Source organism: Dromaius novaehollandiae, chromosome 2 (assembly GCF_036370855.1).
Source record: "Dromaius novaehollandiae isolate bDroNov1 chromosome 2, bDroNov1.hap1, whole genome shotgun sequence".
In the NCBI taxonomy this organism is placed as follows: Eukaryota; Metazoa; Chordata; class Aves; order Casuariiformes; family Dromaiidae; genus Dromaius; species Dromaius novaehollandiae.
Window position 1 is genome coordinate 152,878,047 of NC_088099.1, and position 24,121 is coordinate 152,902,167.

General features: G+C 35.2%; 1 protein-coding gene across 1 annotated transcript in view; it reads right to left on the minus strand.

Annotated features, from left to right (window-relative positions):
* The window catches only part of CSMD3 (CUB and Sushi multiple domains 3), a 693,764-nt gene that overhangs the window by 524,867 nt on the left and 144,776 nt on the right, over positions 1-24,121 (minus strand). Inside the window, exon 4 of the mRNA XM_026101199.2 lies at positions 7,828-8,022. Within this exon, the coding sequence (XP_025956984.2) occupies positions 7,828-8,022 (195 nt within the window). The remainder of the gene's footprint in view (positions 1-7,827; positions 8,023-24,121) is intronic.

The following is a 24,121-nucleotide window of genomic DNA, read 5'->3' on the forward strand; positions in this document are numbered from 1 at the left end:
ATACTGGGCAATGTTCTCACAATTTGCATTATACCCAGGTAAATTCGAATTTTAGACAGAAATTGGGAGCTGCAAAAAGTTTTATGAAGCCAAAATTTCATAAAATCTGGAAAAAACACACTAGTTCATTTAAAAGTCCGTGGCAGGAAAAGCTTTTTGGATTAAGCAGCGTAGTAAATTGAGTTAATGAACCTGGGATTTACCAGTAATTGCTTTCAGAGTATCTCAAAGTATTCTACAGAATATTATATATGCTAATTGATCATTAGAAAGGATTTATCCACCAATACCACATAGAAAATGTGGCCAAATACAATGTAAGATAGAAACAATATGGAAATAATTAGGTAGCATAAGCAGAACTTACTAGTCCAAACTGGAATTGGGCTAGAGCTATAGGTTTAACACCTCTCCGCTTTAAGTAGTCTTAAAAGCTTTTCTTACAAACAAACTTGGCTAGAACTTAGTTTAAATCTCATGTGAAAGCCTGGGGCTTTGCTGGAGTGAACCCTCCTAGTACTATGCTATAATGACTGTATTGTGCTCCTTACCAAAACAAATGATTTAAATTGTTGTCTATTATCAGCCTAAAGCAGCATTGCACTTTCCCAAGTTTCTCCTTCCTATTCAGTCATCTTGGCCCTTCAGATTAACCTTCCACTTTCAATTTCAGGTGTAAATCTCACTGCTGTGTTGTTTTTTGTGATAATTTTGCAGCATAATTTCAATCCTATCTGTGAATATGGTCAATGCATCATGCACTTCTATGTCCTTATTGCTTAAGAGTATTTTAATAATTCAAGCTCAAGAAACAGTGCTTGAAGCTTTTCATTAACTGCTCTCACTGACTTCAGGTCCACTCATTGTAATTAGCCCTAATTCCCAGCCTTGAATATAATGGTGAGCTCAAACTTTTTGATATTCATGAGATTCTATTTTTGTTCAGTGCTGGATTAGATGCCTTGAATTTAAAATCTGGTCTTTCTCTTTTCCTCTTCCTTGCCTGTATCAAAAAATGATCTTCTGTTATCAAATTTGATCTTATTGGTACTCTTCCACCAAAAGCAGCAACATAATGCATTATTAGATCTGCCCTCTCATACCTTTGTGTGAACTACAACTATCTGCAAATGTTCTCTTTCTGGCATAATTGCATATTCCTCCTCTCTCATTCTAACCACAATTCCATTTATTTAGAAACAAGTCAGTTCTGCTGTTTTCCCCAATCCTCTACATACTCTTTCGAGATGTAATTTAAGGGACCTCCTTTCCATTTTAAGAAGGTTACAGCATGGATGAATGCTAATTACTTTGATCCAAAGACATTTTTATTCTGGACCATATCACACCAGCTGAGGACTAGCCCTTTGCTAACGTGAGTTTCTGAATGATGTTAGGACAGATGCCCTCAGTGCTGACAGGAAATCTTGAACCCCCATGATGCTGAGCAAAGCAAAACTGCAAGCTGCCTGGAAGAGTGATTCAGATGCTCTGATTAAGATTCTGATTTGGATAGATTACACTTATACACTTTTTGTTACTTTTTAAAAATAATCCAACATGTTTTTCTATCCAGTCTCACATAGCTGTACTGTGGCTTTCGCCAAGAATAAGTGGTGACAACTGTCTGTATATAAGGAAGAATTAGAAGTGGTGAAAGAACTGATTTCAGAAAATGCTGCTTGTTCCTTGTGAGATGTAATTTATTCCTGACTTTAAGTTAGTGAACTTTATTTTCCTCCGTTTATACTGTCAGCTCTACTAGTTAATGCACTGCATGGCAGCAAGCATAATACTTTGACTTTATCCCCTACTTTGTATTTACCATGCTGTCACAAAATCATTTACCTATCTGCAACCACACCAAGACATTTATCTGTCTGTGAGACGTCTACATTGCTATACAAAAAATTTTTGATAGTTATATGAAACTTAATTCATTTTTTTAAAATTCTGTGTTACTATAGCCCATATATAAGCAGATATACCCCTTCAAGGAAAGTATATTGGAGGGTCTCCAAAACTACCTCAGAAATACTTTTATTTCATTAGAAGGTGCTCTCCATTTTACATAACCTGGCATTTATCTGATGTAGTCTATTCACAGAAATATAGCAGTGATTTGCAACGAATAAACTTTCCATTTCTGCACACAGGAAATGGCCAAATACTTGGTGGGGAGCCGAATACTCTGTATTCTAATACTCCAGGTTGACACCAGTCAGATCTTTTCTGCATTATAGGCATATAAATACCTCGGATCTAGTTTACTGGGAATAAATGCAGGGCAGAGGAAAAAATGAGGTATCTTTACTGCATTTATACACCTATGTAGGCAAATATAGATAAATTTATCTTTATATAGACATAAATGTCTAAGGAGAATTATAGAATCCCCAAACTTGGAATTTAGTAACAACTTTTTTAGTTTCTTACTAAAAGTTGGGACCTTTAATTAGTCTCTACTTTTGTCATGACAAAATATGGAAAAAGAACTCAATATTCTCCCATTAAATAATTAAAAAAGCTAAAGTACATTTTGTCTTTGTAAGAGAAATACATACAGTCAGGGGTGTGCACTCTATTGGCTTAAATACATGTGAATTTGAACAGGGGGAGAAACAAAGCTACTTGTTAAAAAAACATGCTCCTAAACATGGGCAGCTGGAATAGAATATGTGAAAGGGAAAAAGATGATTCTTGTAAGCAGATTTGTTTCTCCTGCTTTTCTGAACAGCATATCTATTCATAATGAGTAGGAGTCTTCTGAACTAATCATTTTACCCTGTATTTACAGCCGATGGAACGAAATGCGAATTTCAGTGTATGGGTGCAATGTGACAGGTGTAATTTATCCCATTCTAAGATAGAGGTCTAAAGTTACATGAGATGAAAATGTTTACTTAAAAATGACATGAACAGTGCCTTGACAGTATGCAGTTTTGTCTATTGACTGTCAAGGGAGACTTAGACAACCAGAATTGATATATATACCTAAATTAAGGAAACCTAAAGTCAGATGGGGTGGATCCTTGCCCAGTGTCACAAAAAGAGAGATATATATCTGGAAAAAAGAATTGTGAAGTGGCAAGATACCTTTTCAGTGGACATTTTGACAAATTGAATTTCCACCATATCTTTGTATTGTCATGCTTGCATGTGGTTGTGTGTCTACATCTCTGTGCATATTTAAGCTAATGTACTAGTTTCTGCCGTGGTTACAGATGCCAGGTTCAGATGGTTCCTGAGCTCCAGAGAGTGTCCTCTCAAGAACAGTCAGACAGCTTCTGAAGCATGAAGAAAGAACTTTCCCAAGTTCTCCTTGCTCTGCTCTTTCACTGTGAAAAGAAGCAAGGATGTAATTTAATTCTGGATCTCTATAACTGACTGTCCTTGGGAAAGAGCTTCTAGGAATTTCAGAATTGTGACTCACTAGCAAGATGTATGAAACCAGGCCTTGTATATTGGGCAGATGCCTCCGCAAGTGAAACTAAAAATTCCCGCCAGGAAAAGTATTCCGATATTTCTATCTAACATATTCAAAAATATGACATTTCTCATATTAGAAAATTGAGAATGTTTTTGTTTGGATATACCAAAATGCTTTAGTTGAGCTCATCAAGTGTAACACAATACTTCATTTTAACTAAATTTTGAATAAAACTGAATTTGCCCATTAAGGTGCATCATCTGACTGGAACTTGGGTTCAGTATAATACATCTATTCTACTATATGCTGCCTCATCTTTCATGCACTGAGTGATTTAGCAGCAGTAAACCAATATCTTTTCTTGATCCCACTCTAAAAAAATTAGCTGAATAATTTTTGAAAAGGCTTAAGTATGAATTAAAATTTAATATTAATGGAAAGTTGTGACTGGAGCAGCAAAGCTATGAGCAACTGAACAGAAGTTTTATAGTGATAAATATTTTGTAGCTATAAGTGCAGGCAAGGATGAAAATATTTTAATAAAACTTCTAGGAATAAAAATAACACTATTCTCTTTATATTTTTTTCCAAATTTCTGAATTCTAAAAAAGCAGTTTCAAAATAAAGATTCTTACAACATAATTACTACTTTGTCCTGGGCAGGAAAAGCTTTAAAAATATAAAAGTCAGAATACTTCCTTGATTGTGTAAGTGTATAATTATTATAATCATTATAGAATGAAAATTGTATATATAAATGATCTTATTTATTAGTCCCTATAAATTATTCCTACCTTGCTGCATTATGTAGAAATTGCAAACTGCAACATTACCTTAGGAGTGGAAGGTGAGATGATAAAGCTGCTGTCATGTTTCACTATTAAAAACAACCTTATCAAAATTAATTTTTCAGGGAAGAAGACTTTATTTTAAAACTAGTTAGGGGTTGTACACAGTATAATTGTTATACACAGTATAATTAACTACAACACAATAAATCTAATTTGGTTTTCTTTTAGTTAAGGTATTTTTGCACTTCTAGTAAATCCAATAAAGATAAAAGTATTTTAATGAATATCAAAACATGTAAATGACAGGTGAATAACTTTGTGATTCTAACTATTTTCACCGATAAACAGGTTATAAAATAAAGCAATAGTTAAGCATGTGCACTAGTTTTCCAATACAAACATATAAAGACTAGTAAAGAGAAAGGAAGCCATTTAGGAAGAACTGTTTTTAACCATGAAGAAAACGTGGCCAAAAATACATAGCTTTAAAAAGTACAAATATCACTGTTGTCCACCAAATTTAAACCATAAGCATGTAATTGGGTCTCACGAGTGGACACTTGTGGCAATATGAAGCCCTGGTGATTCCAGTGAACTCTCCTCATCGAAAAATCAGTGCGTAAGAATTAGACTGCTAAAACACGTATATGACCCTCCCCTCCTTCCTCTATTCTCTTACTTCAAAGTCCAGGTAATGTAAACGAATGATCTCAACAAAAAATAATTCCCCAAATTTACTTGCTGTGAATGAAAAGGGGCAGACGAAAATGACATTTGCATACTTATGATCTAAAGAGATCTATTAGTTTAACTCCACTGGCATCTATGCTGTAAGTTCAGAACTTTGTTCAATTTATTTCCTATACATTAAAAAAAAAGCCAAGATACAAAATTAATAATGAACCAAGCATACTTTCTTTCTATTCTTGGGGCTTTTTTCCCTATGTTATTCCCTATGCGCTAACAAATCAGACAATTAAATTTCTCAGGTCATGACATTGAAATAGTCCATCTTTCCCTAGTCCAACTAACTAGATGAAAATGGACAACTATAATACAAATTTGTGGAAGAGATCTGACCATATACCCAAAACTATTTGTCAAATTCTTTAAGGTTCATTCTGAAGCACATATACACGTACATTCTAAAAATACACCCAACTTCACTCGTTCAGCTTAGGATATCGTGTTTTAAAGGTAATGACCATTGGTGGAGAACAATAAGACGTTTATCAGAGGAACTCTTTAAGGATGAATATTTAATCAAAGACAGTCTCCACAGCAAATGGAGAGAAAGAGATAAGAAACTCATTAGTGAGTAATCACCTTTAGCAACCTTCTGCAGAATTCTGTTGGATAATTATATTAGACAAAATTAGGACAAACCTATTAGAATGGAACCACAAAGATTTCTGTGTTAAATGTAAAGCTAGATGTTTTTCATATCAAACACATTCATAGAAGGAACTATTGAAATTAATTAGGAAAATTTTTTATGGAATATAGACCAAAAAAAATCTTAGCAGTAATTTGGTGCATTAAGCCTTTGAACAATCATACTTGATGTAAAAACTTAAATTAAACAAGAATCTACCACATTCATAGGCAATGTTTCAATAATTAGTAACCATCACTATTAAAACATGTACCTTATTTTTTAGCTTAAATTTGCTCAGCTTTTATTCTTCAGATTCTTCAGTGTTATTGGACTAGCTTAGGGAACTGTCTACTTTCAAAAGATCTTTTCCCTCTGTACTTGCTTCTGAAGTTAATTAAGTCACCTCTTCATCTTCTTTCACATAAACTGAGAAGATCAAGTTTCTTCAGTCTCATGACGAAATGTCAGTCTTCAAAACTAGGGTAATCTGTTTTGTCTTTTTCTGAGCCCTTTCCAATTTATCAGCTCAGTTTTGGCCTAGAACTGGGTACTGTTCTCATAATGACATATCTAATCATAAATAGGAAGAAACCGTGATTTTCTCATTCCCACACGATAGTCTTCTGCCTACACGTTAGAGTTATGTTTAACCACAGGACTATTTGGGGAGCTTATAATTCCATTTCAGAGTGACACTGAGTTTTTCAAAGTATTTTCACATCCCCTTGAAATTAAAAAAAAAATCTATTGAAAGGTCTAGTGAAAATAGAGTTGTGTCAAAAGAAAGAGTGTGCAACACTGTAACTGTCAGGATTGCCTGACAAGTGGAAGCACCAGGTTCATGTCCCTCATCATCCTCACTTCAGAACACATTCTTTTTGTCCCAATTCATTTCAAAACTGGAAGATGAAAGACTTGGACAATGGTCTAAGGTCCAATCCACTGATCTTCGACTGTACTACAAATTGTACGATTTGTGTAAATGTAAGATTTGTGTAAATTAATGTATCAATGGATGACCATCTCCACTAATGAGATCTGGATTTAAGCCTTGATTACATATCAGCTAGCATTTTTCTGGAGGTAGGAGAGGTAGAATTAGGTGTTTATTTCATTTTATTAGAAAAAAGTATTACCAGTAACAACTTTGTGTTTTCTTCAAGGTCATAGACAAGCATAACAAATAATACTAAGCAAAGAATAGGTAATAGTAGAACAGTATTTCCAATGATAACCATTTCCCATATATAATTACTTTTTGTGATACTGGTGTATCCATTAACCAGGTTCTAACCCACCTGAACATCTGAACTACATTTATTCTTTTATTTTTTATCAGAGTTTTATTAAAAATTATAAATTCAGTAGGAATGTCTGTCTAGCTCGTGTAAAGACTGCGTCAAATATTTTAGACAAAACTAAATGTTCCATTCTGTAGAGTTACCTTGTGATTCTGCAAAAGGATCTCAAGCTTGCCTGACATAGCAGTATTACTTCAAAAGGTTTGTTACCTCTACAATATTTGATTGTATATAGTAGTATAGTCCAGAGATAGATGCTCCATTATATTACCTGAGCAGCTTGCGTTACTGTACAAACATTAAGTATTTCTCTCTGAAAACCTCAGAAAATAAGCTTTACTCATAAAACGGGATCCCTTAATTCTGCTATAATTCTAACTCGAGAAAATGAAAAGGATTTGACCTACAATGTTATATGTTAGAGCACAAGGAATACCTTGTGAAGAATTTTTAAGAGATCAGATCTGACAGAGGGCGAGGCTAAGTCTCCCTAGCTCAGTTGCTGGGTAGTTTCAAGGTTCTATTTGGCACGATTAGCTCTATATCCCAGTTAATATTTGACGAAACCTCAGCCCTCAGGAAGTATTAATAGATCCCAAATTTATATTTTCTCAGTTGTAGTCATGCTCAACCATACTGAACACATATACTCCTTATCGACTTATTACTAGGTTTCTAGTTATAAAATCTGACTACATACATTTTAAAATAAATGTGAAATAGCGTTTTAATTCGATATTGACTGAAAAATTAGCAGGTGCCTATACTGAGATACATGTATATGAGCAAGACATCAAAATATTCCCAAAGACTTTTGTTTCTTTAATCACAGTCTAAAAGGTAATAATTTAAACAGAGATTATAAGTTGTTCAAATGAATAAATATAAAGAATATATTTGCAAAAATTACTGTAGCATTTCTCTTACCTCTACAAATAGGAACTGGGAAGTCCCACGATGCTGTATTCACAGAGTTAGCTATACAAGTAAGCTGAGGGTGGCCATCCAAAATGTATCCAGTTACACAGCTGTATCGGATTTTGTCACCGACATCAAATCTTGTACCATACAAGATAGCCTTTGGCGGAACTCCAGGATTGCCACAAGAACTACTCTGTAATTCTGGAAAAGATGGATTTATTATTATTTCCAATATTTTTGTAAATTGACACCATATTGTGCTGAAGAATATACAAAATGTAAATTCTGGCAACTTAAGGCAGGTAGCAAATTTTCATGCATATTATACAATTCTCCACACTGAAAGAGCCAATACTGAGTATGAGTACACACATACAAGTAGAATATTAGTAGAATATTATTGTCCGAAAAAGAACACTAGGTTTTCCTTAAACTCCATCTAGAAACATATTCATGTGTTTTTCTTAATCAATAACTAAGAATGGATTAGAAAGGAAGGGGAAACGAAGGAACTTGATATATTAGTGACTATGAGTTATACAAAGGCAACATAGTAAACAAAACTGTAAGATAGCTACAGAAGAACATTGGCTTTTAATCAAGCCAAATTTGGAAGAATGAACGAAAGTATTCAGTACAGAATATTGGGAGAAGGCGTTAAGAAGCATAAGTCTAGACCTGATCAGGAAGCTGATGAATGATTTGATAGTTACCAGATGATGGGACAAAAGTGATGAGATACCACGAGCAACTGAATTCCAAGCAAAGGACTGGTTGGTTTAAACGTATGGGATCTAAGAAATGCCATAGATCTGGGAGACTTCTACGCTGATGTGGAGCTCTAAACCATTCAGAAGACCCAAAGACCCCTGGCTCTGCTGCTGGTTTGGTCCTTGAAGAGGTGAATCAGAGTTCAGACTAACTAGTGAGTACTCACACGCCAACTGTTTGACCTTTTGGCAGATGTTTCAGCAGCATCAATAGCTTGACTACAAAACTTACTGCCGAAGAAGTCTTTTACTTAATGGACATAAAAAGACAGATTTTGCACAAGTGCGAGCAAATAGAGATTCCATAATCTCATCCTAAATTCTTCAAAACTCATACCAAATATACTCATCTGCCTAGTGCTAAGAGGGAAGAGGCAAATCAAGTGAACCTGTACTTGGATGCACAGCAAATTTCTCTAATCTACAGAAGTTAGGAAACAAGACAACAGCCTGAAGAACAGAAGTGCATATATGTATTGTCTTACTTCCTTTCTTGTGTTCCTTGTAACTAAATTATTCTTCATCCTTGATGTGTGCATGTGCGCACACACCCCCACATACACACACCCGTGCACACACACACACATATATAAAAATATAAATATACATAAATATATTGTGAAAAATAAATAGAAATGCTGTAATAGGTTTCAATTAAAGAAAAAAAGGTAGAAATGAATATCGAAGCAATCAATATAGCTCATGAAATATGTTATATTGTCAAACTGCCATGCCAAGAACTACCACATACTGGATTTCTGATACCAGACATGAAAAACAAACAAATAAACAAACAAACAAACAAACTGTAAAACAATTATTAATTGGAGGTATCCAGTATGGTCATATATAAGTTAAAACTATGTGTTCATCTTCAAGACCTGCGGTACTGATCCCATTTTAGTGGTAAGATGAAAGTAGGATTACCTAGGTATGCAGATGGACTGCTAATGTTGCTGCTGTGTTGTAGCATTGTCATTGCTTTCTTTTTTTTTTACATAATAAACTGCCTGGAACTGGATTTGTTTTTCCTCCCCTTGTGCAGGGGAATGCACAAGGACACACAAGTAAGAAGACAGACTGTCTCATACAGGTCACTTGGAGGCTCATCTGAACAGCTGATATTCTTAATGTTGCTTTATCAAACTACGTATTCTGTCCTCCAGCAAAACTCCTTGTCCTCAGATCTGTTTGCGGATTTGAGAAGGCAGCACTGCAGTTGATTCCTGCATATTTTGTTCAGAAGGAATCCTCTTATGGGCCCTTTCAAGCTTTTCAAGGCCGTTCCAGGTTTCTGTACCATCATACAATGTCAAATTAGAGGTAAGAATATCTTCCTGTGATTTTTGCTTATCTTATATGTCATATTATATTAACTTGAAAACTTTGCCTGTACACAGCATTTTTATTTTGGGCTTCTCCAAGAAGATGATATCTTTCAGAGGGCTGCATTTCCTAAGCGCTCTCTAAAAAGGTCACAGAATGATTCCTTGTCCTTTGAAATGAAGGATATAATGTTTAGTGATGCCTTTAACAGTCACTGCCTAAAATTGCTTGCTTTTTTCTTACAGCCATCTCATCAAATATTACCTTCAGAAGGCAATGGGTTCTTATGAAATAATATTATATTTTAAAGCATTAATTCTGAAACATCCTCTTTCTAAAATGTAACTCATTTTCCAGTTACATTATGATATGACTCTTCTACAGAGATTACTTGGCCTTTTCCATTAACTTTTTAATATTAAAGAAGTGGTTAATAAGCAAGTTATTACTTAAAAACCTTCAAATGATTTTGTTCCTAATTCTGCATAATAAAATAACTGTGCAATTTAAAACGTATTTGTTGCTTCTGCAAGCATTTTCATTTAGAATGAATACAAGTGCATTATTGTTTTGGGGTAATTCACCTAGTAACTGCATTAGTCTTGTCTTCTTTGATGGGTAGCACCTATCTTCAAATTTATAAACTGTGCTTCATTATAAATCTCAGCCCCTTTCAAACACTTCTGGCTGAAAATCTAAGAGGAAAGATCAACAATTATGATCGGTAGGATAAACAATTTTCATTGTATTTCAGTGCCTCTCAGATGTAATAATGCGCTGCCAACTAACTTCCTGACATTTAAAGATAAGGATTGTTTCCTTGAGTTTGTCATCTGCCAGGAAACACAGGAACTGCCAGAACTGATCATCATCTTTGTTCAACTTTGCCCAGACTCTTGACTTTAGTGACATCCTGATATTCAGCAAATGATGCAAAGTGTGGAAAAGTATTTCCTTTTAAAGTTGCCACACTGTAATTCAATTGGACTTTTCCTTGTTTGTGTATCCTGAAAATAGGCATAACCAAAAGTTTTATACCACCCTACTTTTTACATTTTTATTGTGTCTCCTTATTCATCTCCTTTTTAAAGTAAGCTGTCCCAATTGTTTCATTCTTTCTCCAGGTGAGAATTTTCTTTGTCCTAGATTTAATTGTCATTATCTCTAGAAAATCCTTCCAACTCAACTAGGACAGACCAAATGGAGAAAAATGCAGCTTGTAAAGAATTCTCAAATTTTATTTCAGTTTAATTTAGGACAAAAACTGATGTTTGTTTGTTTTCCTATAAATAGCCTAATATGAAGGCCAAAACCTGTTTTGAAACAGCAGTGATTCTTTTCTGAACTGAAGTATATTTTTTGCAATGTCATAGCTGCAAATTGGAACTGGAAGCCTCAAATTTCTTAGTTTAAGGTAGTCTGTAGCACTGAACAACTCACTTGCCAGGAATCCTAGCGTTATGTCTGAACTCCAAAAGAAGCACCCTAGAAACTCAGAGAGACTCAGCTGCAGAGCCAAGGCTTCAAACTCTGTTCAAGTTCTCCAACTACAGAGCTGGAACAAGCCTTGGCCGGAGCACAGTTCCCAGAGCTTCCAGACTTCCACCCAGGGAGTGAGGAAGAGAAGCATTAGAGATCTGTAAACCTTGAAAACAAGAGGTCTCCAGAAGCCTGGAGGAAATAAGGTTTCTGTGAGAATGCTTTGATTTGCTAAAATTCTTATGAACCCAAAATTATGAAAACAAAATTTTTCCATTTAGAAAATGGACATTTTTTGGGAAATTACATTTTTTTCCAACCATCACTTGGCTTAAATTCCTTCATTTCATCTCTCAGGACTTAGTAGGAAAAATGGAGTGTCCTCAAATATTTTTTCTGTATAAAAGAAAATTAAAATCTACATATTCAGTTGCACTCAGAAATGAAAAGGAATAGTCTAGAGGCCTATATACTAATGGATTTTAGCAATTGTATAAAGTTAAAAGCATTTCTGTATATATCCAAATATATAAAGTGTTGATTTAAAAATTGCATATCAAAAATATTTCCAAAAAAAACGTTGTCATGGCATGTAAGGTTTCTGCACAGCAGCACAGCTTGAATGACATGACATAACTGTTTTGAAAAATTCCCCTTTGCTTTACAGTAGGAAACTTTCTGTGGGTTGAAGCATTTGTGAGTATACATTAAGGCAACATACCTCTTCATAATCCTTACTTATTAAACTTCAACACACAATGAAATCCAAGTTTGAAATCTTAATTAGGTATAAACAATTATAACATGAAAAAGAGGAAATGATGAAGAGAAAAACTCTTGCAAAACTATTTCACATAATAGCTAATATTTTGAATAAAAATCAAGAAATTTATTAATACCTGCTTTTTATTTCAAACTAAACATTATATCTATTAGATAAATTGTCTGAATGTTCTCCTTCACTATGTAAATATTAAAAAGCAGAACAGCTGTTTTAGTAATTGGTGCATACCACAATACTGAGAGGAAACCCTATTCAATAGACATTAAATGCCATTCAGCCCAACTCCCTCAACACAAATGTGGATCTTGTAACACTTCATAAAAACCTGTCTGATTTTTTTAGAAATCTCACTTACCTTGAACTAAATAGAGGAACAAGGATGTAATTTTTAGCAGGTATTTTTCATCAATGTTCATCCAAGATCCCCAATGGAAACCATTAAAATAAACTTAATAAGTTTATTATTAGTGCACTTCGTTAATTATGAAACTATAAAGTGCATCTGGATACAGAAGATCCCTTCATTTATTTACACCTTTCAAGACTCTATATTTCATATTAAGACATTAGAATGCCTCAAAAACATGAATGATTCATCAACAAAACATTTATACTGCTATGTTCTGTTTCTGTGACAGAATATTTGATGTTTAAGCTAAAAAAAAGATACTAGTTAAGCCTACTATCTGCATTTTGCATTTTTTCCTTAATGTAATTTTGTAACAATGACTTGGTCTAAGCTCTAAAACTTTAGATTTTAAATTCAAGGTTGTGATTTCTGCTTAAGACAGACAAAAGACTCAATACACATGGAAGATCAAATTATTTGCAGCACAAAAAGAAAAAATGACTACATCACACGAACTACGGTGCATATAGACAGTATCTAGCTTTAATCAGTTCCATCTACTCTTTACCTGTGCTAGTGATTCACTACAGGCTCCAACTGAGAAGCTGGGTAAGTACTTGGGAAATGTATCGCCACCGAATTTTGGGGATACATTGATAGCATTTACATGAGCTAGCCAGTTTAAAGCTAATCATTTATGCTCACACTAGCTGAGGTGACATACAAACCCCTGGCTACAGACATACCCATGGATATTTAAGTTTATTCTATTGGCATTTTGCAGTATAAAAGTTTGAAAAGTGTCTAAAAATTAGCATATACATTGTTTGCTTCAGCAAAACCAAAATGCTTTTTGAAATTAATGTTCCACCTGAAAGACAGCAACATAATTTTTTTTTGTCCGCTAGTTTTATGCGTGATGATAAAACAGTAAGATCAAAATACTCTCCAGTGCTTTTCAATAAGTTTCCATTCTATATTCAAGCTTCATTCTGCTAAAGAACTCCTATTAATGTCAATGGAAATTCTGATCAAAGACTGGGTAAAATGTGCCTCTGAGAGTTCTGCTTATTAGGAATGGACACACTTCTTTAAAGACCTTAATTAGCAGAAATTCAGCCACTTATAAATACTAATTAATAAGCTACTCAAATTAAATAATGTTAAATATAATCTTTACTGACAATATTTTCAACAACAAAGCTGACAGAAACTCAGCCTCTCTCAGAATCCACCCAGGAACCTCATCATAACCAGATGTGAAAAGTCCAAATTTACTTTATTTTTATTCAGGTTTTAGCTCAGGGAAATTCCCTTTGATGTTATTTATAAAATCAGGAGAAACACCTGTCATCCCTAAACTGTTTAAGCATGAAACTCGCACACCATTGACAATTTTATGTCCAAATAAGTATTCGTAAATATTCCACTCGATCAATGCATACCTTGGGTAATTACAGCATGGCATTCAGCTTGGTGGAAACTATTTGTGTTTTTTTCTACTGAAGATTAATCTTCTTAAGAGACTAAGTCTGATATTAGAAATTTAGGAACACAATGAATTCCATCTTTTTTCACACGGTTGATCCATATTTTTATGACAGATGTTATTCACAGCTATTACAAATCATTATGATCCCCTTTTTCACCACCTATAGTGAGAAACACTCTCAATGTCAACTGTATATCTGCATGAGTTCTCATTCATCGGAAAACCTGTGAAAATAGAGGCTATATTTGGTTTATTTGTCACATGTATCACTTTGGAAACAGAATAGTCCATGATATCCCTGCAGTGTCAGCATGGAGAATGCCCCGTGGCACCGCGTGGCCCTCATCCTTGGCTGCGCAGAGGGCTAGTTCACTCCTGCCCACTGCACTAGGCCGAGTAAATATGTTCACTGCAGACAAACCTCACTGTGGGTCAGGGAACAGGCCATTCGAGGGACCCCTCCAACGTCAGTCGGGGCAGGACTTGGTATGACTGGAAACACTACAACACTGCTGTGCACAATCAGCCCTTGAAAAGCAACGCCTACATGGTTTGTCTTAATGACAAGCAAAAACACTTCTGTGCTGAAGACTCAAGACTGATTTCAAAAGCGCTGCATATAGTATGTGTGGGTATAATGAGTGCTATAAATTCCCAAGAGTCCCCAAATAGTAGGAGAGTAGACACATTTGTAACAATATGAAGTAGCTTGAAATTCAGTCCTTCAAAATTCACTTATATCAGATCTAGCAATGTTTTATTTTAGTTGCAAATGGTTTTGCAAAGGTTTTGTAAACTAAAAAAAAGTTCTTAAATGCACAGTTTCTACCTCATAAACCTTCTTTACATTTTGCTTATTTTCTTTTCCCCTCAGTCCTCTTTCACATTGTTCTGAACATGCAAATAATTATGGCCAGCATTCAGATCTAAAAGGGACAAGAAGAATTCACTGACCAATAGAGAAATAACATTGTGTTCCTATGTACATATTGAAATACACGTATACAACATACTGGTCCCACTTGAGTTTACAGAGCGAACAAAACAAGCCACAAGAAAAATCCGGATTAGGTAGCCTCGGTACAATCAAGGGAAAGACAAAGATCCATATCAACTACTCGCATGCTGCTTCTTGACACCAGCATATTAGGAAAACCCTTCATGTGCATAGTGTATTTTAAAGTTACTAAAAATAATCAAAGCACACAGGTCCACCAAAGCAAGTTTCTAGGAGCTATTTATCTTCCTATGCTCTTGTGTCTTTCTACAGATCCATGACATATAGATTTGTGACACTTTAAATGACTGCAATGCCCTAAACCACTCAATGGATTGCACTTCTCTATAGCTATACAGTAGTTTTTACTTATCATGCTATGGTTTTTCCCTTAACTATTTAATTCCACTGAAATTTAGGATGAATCTGTATTTGAGAAAAACTGCACTGAATTTAAAACATTTACACCAAACGTGCCAGGAGATTGTAGCAGTTTGTGTCAGTGAGACGCCGCTCAGAAGTAAGTGAAAGGCATGTCAAGCTTGAGGTTTGAAAGGTTTTTTCTTACTGAAAAATGCTACTTAGTCTATAGCTTGTCACAGGCGATATACCAGCTTTTGAGATTCAGTGAAAGCCATGCTACAAGACACCAGTCAGGCAACGCTGAAGTACATGTCTGCCAGATTACATACAGTATATATTATTAATAGGGTATAAGAAATGATAAGTTGCACATAACCTGTCAATAATAATATATGTCAATAGGAATATATAATACCAACAGCCAGTGCAGAAGTGACAGCCTTTGTCTTTGTAGCATTCATAAAAAGGATGTGTCAGATAAATATATTTTACATACCTTGGCTTCATTTCCTTCTCAATTATACATTAACTAAATTCTCTATATTCTTCAGGGTAGTTTACTAATTCTCACACTATTTGCAGTTTACCAGCTGCCTGCCATTTTCCAAAGAAGTCTTACTTGCACAGTATAAGCTGTCCAGATTAGTAATAGAGGTGATATATGGATTAGGTAACTGGAACCAACTCAGGCATAACTGGAAACCTGTATGCTGTACTTGATGTCATTATCATACCCCAAGTACACACACACACACAAACACACAAAATCCATACTGATTTCTAAATGTATTTAATGTTGTAAATTGTGTGGTTATTAAGAGCAACAGACTTCCATATCATCTATGCAGATCTCCAGAGGTGACAAAGCAAGAGTGGTGTCTCCTCTGCCTGGGAAGTGAAGCCTACACCTATCACTGCCAAAAAACAGTCAGTGCTGCTATTGGAGTCCGTGCATTTTGCACGCGTCAACACAAATCATTCACCCGCTCAATAGCAATGATTCCAAATCTGATACTAAAGCTTTTTAATTTTTTTAATAAGTGAATATCTAAGTGGCACTTTAACTGCACAAACATCTACGAATCACAGAGCAAAGAAAGAAAAATGCTTTGAAAGAGCTACCATAAGCAATACAGATTTAGAAAAACAGAAATTAAATGAAATAATCAAGAAAAGCTAGGTCTCTCTTTTGTGATAATTCAATAATAAAATCTTTTGTAGTAACTCAAAGGGGAAAAGTGAAAGAAAAATAGAAGTGAAAGAAAAGCTTAACATCTAAAAATAAGTTTTCTCTTCTGACAGCATCAGAGTGAAGATTTGCATTCTGAAATTTCCATATCTGATTTCTTTCTGAGTAACTACATATCCAAAATGATGCTTCATTCTTGTAATGTTTACTTCTCTCTGAGGATGCCCTAAACCCAATATTCCAGATGTGTTTCGATCAGTAAAGAAAAGGATATGTAAAGGCATTATATATCCTTGCTTGGCTTCTTTTAAGATAGATAAGTGTCTATCAGAAAGGTCTCAGAGTTGACCAAAATACACTTTCATAAAATAGGTTGATTGGAAAGAATTGCCTGTAATAATGTGATATGGCATCAACATAATTTTAAACGGTCAAAGCTATTGAACCAAGTGATTAAATATTTGGGGAAAAAGTGGAAAAAAATAAGACCATCTCTTTTAATCTTTTTTTCCTTGGGAAAAAATAATCACATAATTGATTATTCGAAAAGTTATTTACGGAAAGATAAAACAAAGAGTACTAACATTAATATTTAGTTTTCATAGGCTTAGCAATCCAAACAACACTATTTTTTAAATTCCAGCATTCAGTTTTTCGAAATGAATCTCTACTTTTGACTATCATTTTATCTATAAGAACTCTTATTTTATCTTAGAAGTTGCAAAGTAGTCAACATATCAGTTACAATGGAAAGCCATGGTTCTGCAGCTGCATCCGCATGAGCACAGTTTGTGTCTGTGGTTATTCTTTGATTTCAAGAGATGGCTTGCTTCAAGATACAAGTGCAGAATCAGGAGCTAATATTTTGGAATTCATGTTTGTTTGCAACAGTTTGACTAATAAACAGCCAAAACTTCCTCAAGTTTTTGTTTATTTTCTGCATTTCATATGGATATTTCTGTAGAAGACACGATATTTTAAAGAAGTATCAATCGGAAGAGAATGTCATATTCTAGTGCCTATCTATAAATATCTAGCTAGGTCATAGGAAGTGTGAGAAAAATTTTTATTACTCTAAAGGAAAACAAGGTAAAATATATGTATTTTTTTCTTCTCCTATTCCTAATTGCTGATCTTTCATATACAAATATCTTTGCAATAGTAAACTCACTGAGGGTCTCTACTGTTCAGTAAAGATAATACAGCTAATTACATTGCATAGTTTCTAACCTACATTTTAATGAATGACATAATTTTGCTTTTTCTTCCCTTTGAAATTATTTTCATGCAAACAGATGGCAGAGAAACTTGATTTTCTGAAATAAATACATTGATTAGTATGAGGGTGTCTTTTAAAACTGTATCTATCCTGAGGGAACTTTAAATGTAGATTTTTATACCTAGTTTGATTTTGTTGCTAAGTAAACTGAAACAGTCATTGCACTTGCCTTCTCTGCAGGTAACACAAGAATGTTTCTATTTATACAATGCTGTATGCTACGTTTTATGGGAGAATATCTGTTTCAGCACTAATAAATTAGAACTGCTTTAATATAAAGCTGCTACGAACAAGAAAACAGCAACAACAACAACAGAAAACAGCAAAAAAAACCCCAGGGTACGTGAAGGAAATAAGTGATATTTCTAGTACTACAGTAACGTCGGCACTGTGAGTATGACAAATACAGCACAAGAAATGGTCCAGGGTTTGCCGTGCATTCCCTTCACATGCAATACACTGCTCTGAATATCTGTTTACACTAGCTGAAGACACAGAATGGTGTTAGAAAGCTAATATTAGCTAAAAAAAATAAACAGAGAGAAAAGCAAAATCCTTTAGAGACTTGAAATAGTCTCTACCCAAGAACATGCAAAACAGCAACGGCAATCACTAATTCTAATTCTACCGTATCAGAGCCCAGTCCAGCACCGAGTGAAAGCAACAGAAAGATTACTACAAGCTTCAGCAGAGATGGATTAAGTCTGAAATCTCCCCATCAAACACACTTCTAAAGGATTACCTAAAGGGAATAACAAATAGGTAAAGTATTTGACACTGATCTCCAAGATCTTTACTTGTCCTCTTGACTTTGGTTCTTAGCTTACCACACTTAATTTAGCATCTTGTCTTTACTTAGTTGAACCGTAAATTAAAGTTTAACTGCAGTAAATTGCTGTACAACTGCTGAGGGTGCCGGTTAAACTCCATGCGTGGCTGGAAGGTAAATTCACCTCGTGCAGGGGCTGAGGAAGCACCTGGAAAAGCACTGGGAAAGACCGTGGCATGGAGATTGCTCCGTCCATCCACAGAGCTCCAACATCCTGCAGCCCCACCAGCATAGCGCTGAGCCTGGGGCACAATCCCTGCCGCACAGGGGGTTCCTCAGCTTCCCAGCCAGATGAGGCGCACACGGATGTGCTCTGGCTGCCCTGCCATAGCCGTGCAGAGCTGTCAGCATGTCAGCCCTAATGGGGCCATTCCAGTTAGACCGCAGTGCTCCTGAGCACTTTTTTTGGCATTGTTGTATTCTGTAGGCAGCTGGGAAGAGGCTGCTGTAATTACAGGACAAAGATTATTTCAGAGCCCAGGACAATCTAAAATCCAAAACCAACCTAAAACCTAAACTGGATCTCTATTCCTCCTGCAATCTGTATTTCTTACTATGCCCTTTAAAGATATACAAAAGAGAATCATCCTCAATTTCTGAATTTTCATATATCTCATAGTGCAACTTATTTTCATTCCACTCTTGCCTCAATACCTCTCCTCACCTGCATTATGCCAGGTACTCTATAAATGTGTTGCATTGTTCCTCACTGGCAGTCCTTATCTGGAGAATTTACAGTAACAGAAGCTAAGAAAAATTAACTGAATTTAGGAAAAGGCAGGTTGCCCACTGCAGGAGGATGTTATAGAACAAACAAGCTGTATGGTATCACGTAGACAGTGCCTCCACACAAATTTTGTAGACAAGAATATATACACTTGTGAAGTAAATTTCATCAATTTTATATATTTGATGTACTGTCTTATCCAGAATCCTGCTGAAGTTAGGGTTTCATTTTACAAGGCACCACACAGATGTTAGGAGGATGAAAAGGTTACTTGGTTAATACTCAAGGTGATAGAAATACTGAAAGAAAATAAACACTTTAAGGAAAACTCCTGAGACTTCTTAAAGAGACTTCTTAAGGAGACATCTAACAGTTGAGGAGCACTGATGGGTTTTGCTAATTAGTGCATTGCCTTTTAAGGTGTTATAAAGGCTAATCTGAAAGATTTGGGGTTTAAAAGATGATAAACTAACCATCTGCCATTCTTAAAAAGAGACTATACATTATCTGGTCTAGCTTCCTATTGGCAAAAGTCATCTGACTTGACCAGTATATAATGTAATGCTACTTACACATGTCCATGGCTAATCTAAAAATAGAAGCCATGTCTTATGTCTGACTCATTAGCCAAGGTTCCCCTGCCTCAGGCATTCTTGACAAATTGGATGTTAATATCAAGGGCAGACGTCTTCTGGTAGGTTGAACTTTTCAACTTGTTTTAAAAAAGAGAAAGTTTATTCTTGCCACAGTGGATCACTCAGCGTTTAAAGTTGGAATTTAAGGTATAAGACATAGATATGTAAAAGGTCACAAACATAAGTCCATTATTAGATGTAGACATAATGGGGTGCAAAGAGAAACGGGAGTTTTCTCCCTGTGAAAGGTACCTCACCATGTGAGAATGGGCACTAGGTGCCACCTGAAACCTTTAAAGCTGTTGCATGACATGGGAGAGTGACGAGAGTGACAAATATTTCCTTCTGTATACTTCAGTTGTAACATAAAATTCAATTTTCTATGTATATAAAGTATACATTTGAGTATGATTACTATTTGGACACACTGTATTCCCATGATAGAAGCACAGAAGTCTGATGTAAGTGGATCACTTCAATGACTAACTGCCCCTTTTTCTCAAAGTCCATGCTGTCTCTTACAGCGAAATTTCAGTTTGGTTTCCACCATCATTGCTGGTATGAAGGATTCCTCAGTAAAGTTGTTTACAGAAAATGGGTTTACAAATTTAATCTCTATCTCAGTACTTGTTCTATAGATGTTTCCCTTTTAGCCATTTTGACAGAAGAAAGGTAGACCTTAATCACTAAATTTAGTTTTCTTTTAGAAAGATTTTTCCTCTAGAATTTTAGATGGAATCATTATTCTCTCTAAAATCTATACCACAGTTCTTTTCCCAGCACTGCGGTTCCTTGAGAGAATTAACATCTCCTTACTGTGTTAAATAGCAAAGCATCCTAACCTGCCTTCTTAGATATTATAAGGACATTAGCAAACTCTTCACAGGTCTCTGCCTGCTACATTGCACAGTGGATCCCGCAAAGCCTAGAGGCAACTCCGTGAACAGCTTATGAGCTGTTGACATAATACGCTCTCTATGCTCTGCATCGTCTGAAACGCTGGCTGAGACCACTGCGCAGCAGGTAGATTTGCAGTTATTGGACAGCGCCTTTGTTTAGGCAAGACTAGATTACAGTAATTACCTTTCTGGATGTCCTGATCATATCCTTTCAACAGGACATCTTTAGAAGACACAAAATGCTTTTATGAGTCTTAAGGTCTCAGCATTTGTTCTCTTGGAACAAGTTTTAAACCCTTAACATAAACTTGCTTGCAAAGTATTTTTATGAATGCTTCAAGATGCCTCTGGATGTCTTTTAAGCAACATATGGATTTGATGCAGCTTATTCAATTAGTCTCATTTTATTATAGTTCCTTAGTTGTCATGAATATGTATTCATACTTTCAAAAGTGTAAATTTGGGGTAATTATATATAAATGTATATTTGAAATAAAACATTGTCTCTCAAATACAATTCTTCCTATTGTGAATCAAAACATTTTTGTCTAAATACTAACCATAAAATCTCTACTTTATATTCCGCTTGAATGGAAGTATATGCCCCTCTCTTTACTTCACAGGATAATCATATATATATGATTATATATGATATATATAATATAGTTGCTTTCAGAATATAGTTGAAAACACTGCCAATAAATGAAGCAATAAAAAGTCTAGCTTATGGTTCTGTAATTCCAAGTTTACAGCTAATGATAGTAAACAATTTTGTTTTGCTCACCAAAGTGTATATGATATGATTCAGAAATCAAAAGTGGAAATCTTACATAATAAAGTGCTATTCTCAGAGTCATTTTTCTAATCACAATCATATTTTTAATGTCTGAACAAGATGGCTACCTAATGTAGCCCTTTTTGTTAGAGAAGTATTTTCATCTTAGGTATGAAATGTAGTTTTCATTGAAAATGTTCAGACAGTGAGGACATTTCAAAATACTGGGTCAAGGATATAGGTATTATTATGCTTTTAATCAGACTTACGCTGATAATTTTGCAGTGCTGAATTACATTATGGCCTAAAGACTCTACTGTGTAAGTGAAATAATATGGCATTACTGATCTTGTCCAAACTGCTTATATGATGATTCATTAACCAGGAAAGACAGTGTAATCAAATTAATGGGTAATAATGTGAATAAATAAACATCTGCCATAGGCCATTCATCAGGAGCAAGCAGAAGACCTTTGAATAACTTATGGTCCATGACACTTTGTTCTGTAACTCCGTGCTGAGCTATGCGTCCCCAATATTGTCCTTTCCACAAAAGTCAGGCTTCTGCACAGGAGGAAAAGCACACTAAGTTTCCAAACACAAAGGCAATGAGACTGCTTTTCCCATCTATTTCACCTTTCCTTTTTGCTTTTAGACTTTAGCAAAGATTCCTAGGTATCATTCACCTTGAAACCAGTTCACTGTAATGGTTAGCTTATTTCAGCTTTAAACTGGAGCTTTCCTTTTGCTCTAGTTAACATGAGTGTTGGTACTCAGCATTCTATTATCGCCTTCGCTGCCTGGGCTTTTAACTTTCTCCGAAAACATCCCCCGAGCCTCGAAATTTTTATGCTTTGCCTCATGCTGGAGGCAAGTTTCCTGACACATTCCAGAAAATATCTTCAGATTTCTCAAGCATTGCAGAATGAAAATAGTGTATTTTTTCTGATGAAATATGTGATTTACTCATGCAGCATTGATTTGAAATGGCTGAAAAAGGGAGCTTTTAAGGCAAATATATACCAAGAATTTTCCATAAGCAATCATCATTTGGTATAAGGGGAGTTATACAAGCTTGGCTAGAAGTCCTTATTGGTCATTTTCTTCTCTCTAATAGTGCGAAAGTAAATCATATAATAATGTAAATGATTCAGTATGTTACTGTCTCTGAGAGGTGGACTATTATGGGTATTGTTTATTTTTTTCAGAGGTTTTAAAATTGGATAGGACTACTTGTAATCTCTAGGCTGAACCCTGAAGAAGAACATGCTCTCATAGTTCCTGTATCAAAGTAATTAGTGTTTGAGACATGAGTGATAAAAGACATTTAATCCCATTTTATAGACAAAGTGATGGAGACCAGCTGTGAAGAAACTCATGCAACAACATTTCTTCCTTCAAGAGTCTCCTTTAACCAACGTGCTCCTGAACTCAGGCAGCCAGCCTTCCCTCAAAGCCTGTCAGCAGCTAGAAGGAACAGCTACTTTTCTCACCAGCCCTTCAGGCTGTTTGCTGTAGCTCCTTCCTTTTTTGAATGATCTGTTATAGGAATGGGCAAAAACAGTAAAGATTTGAGGAGAGAGAAAGGTTTATCTTTAAAATAACACAAGATTTGAATTAAATTCTCATTAAGCCTGCCTATAGGACATGTTCTCCACCATAGCCATGCACCTGCAGATAACAGATATACTGGGAAAATACCTGAACAACACTGCCCTGGCTTCCACTTGTAAATGCTTTCCGTATTCTCAGCTTTTATTTAAAATGAAAGAATACAAAAACTTTTTTTAAAAAATTCTTCTGGGGAAAAGTTTAAAAGCCTGCCACAATTCTACACAAATCAGTATCTGACTGAGCTTATAAGGAGTTTGTTGAGGGGCTAATTCCCTGAAAGATTATATATCTTATGGAGATCTATATAAGACTTCCTTAAAGAGTGACAGAATGGTTAAAAAGAGTCAAAGAAATAAGCATTATGCAGGTAGGCCATTAGCACAGTGTGAAATGGTAAGAGACAGGTAGAAATGTATCCTCATGTCTATATCTGAGGTGTTCAGCCACATGCGATTAGATTCTACTTTAATTTGTAAAGGGAAAAAATAGATTATGAATGCATTTGTCAAAAAAAAATCAGCATTTTTTTTTTATTTTTGGTGGAAAGGTGAAAATGATGGACATGTCAGTTTGATTTCCTCTGCTTTTTCCCCTGCAGATTAGAAAGGAATGAGAAAGACAAGGAGAAAGATGCACTTTTTGCTTTGGGTTACTCAACAAGTTTAGAAAGCAGGCACTTTCCATCAGGAAGAAAGTCTGTTTTCATCAGACATATCTGTGACAGAACTAGAGCACTTAGGAATTAATGTTGACTTGGTTATCAGATGTTTACTGTGTTAATGTACTGGCTAGA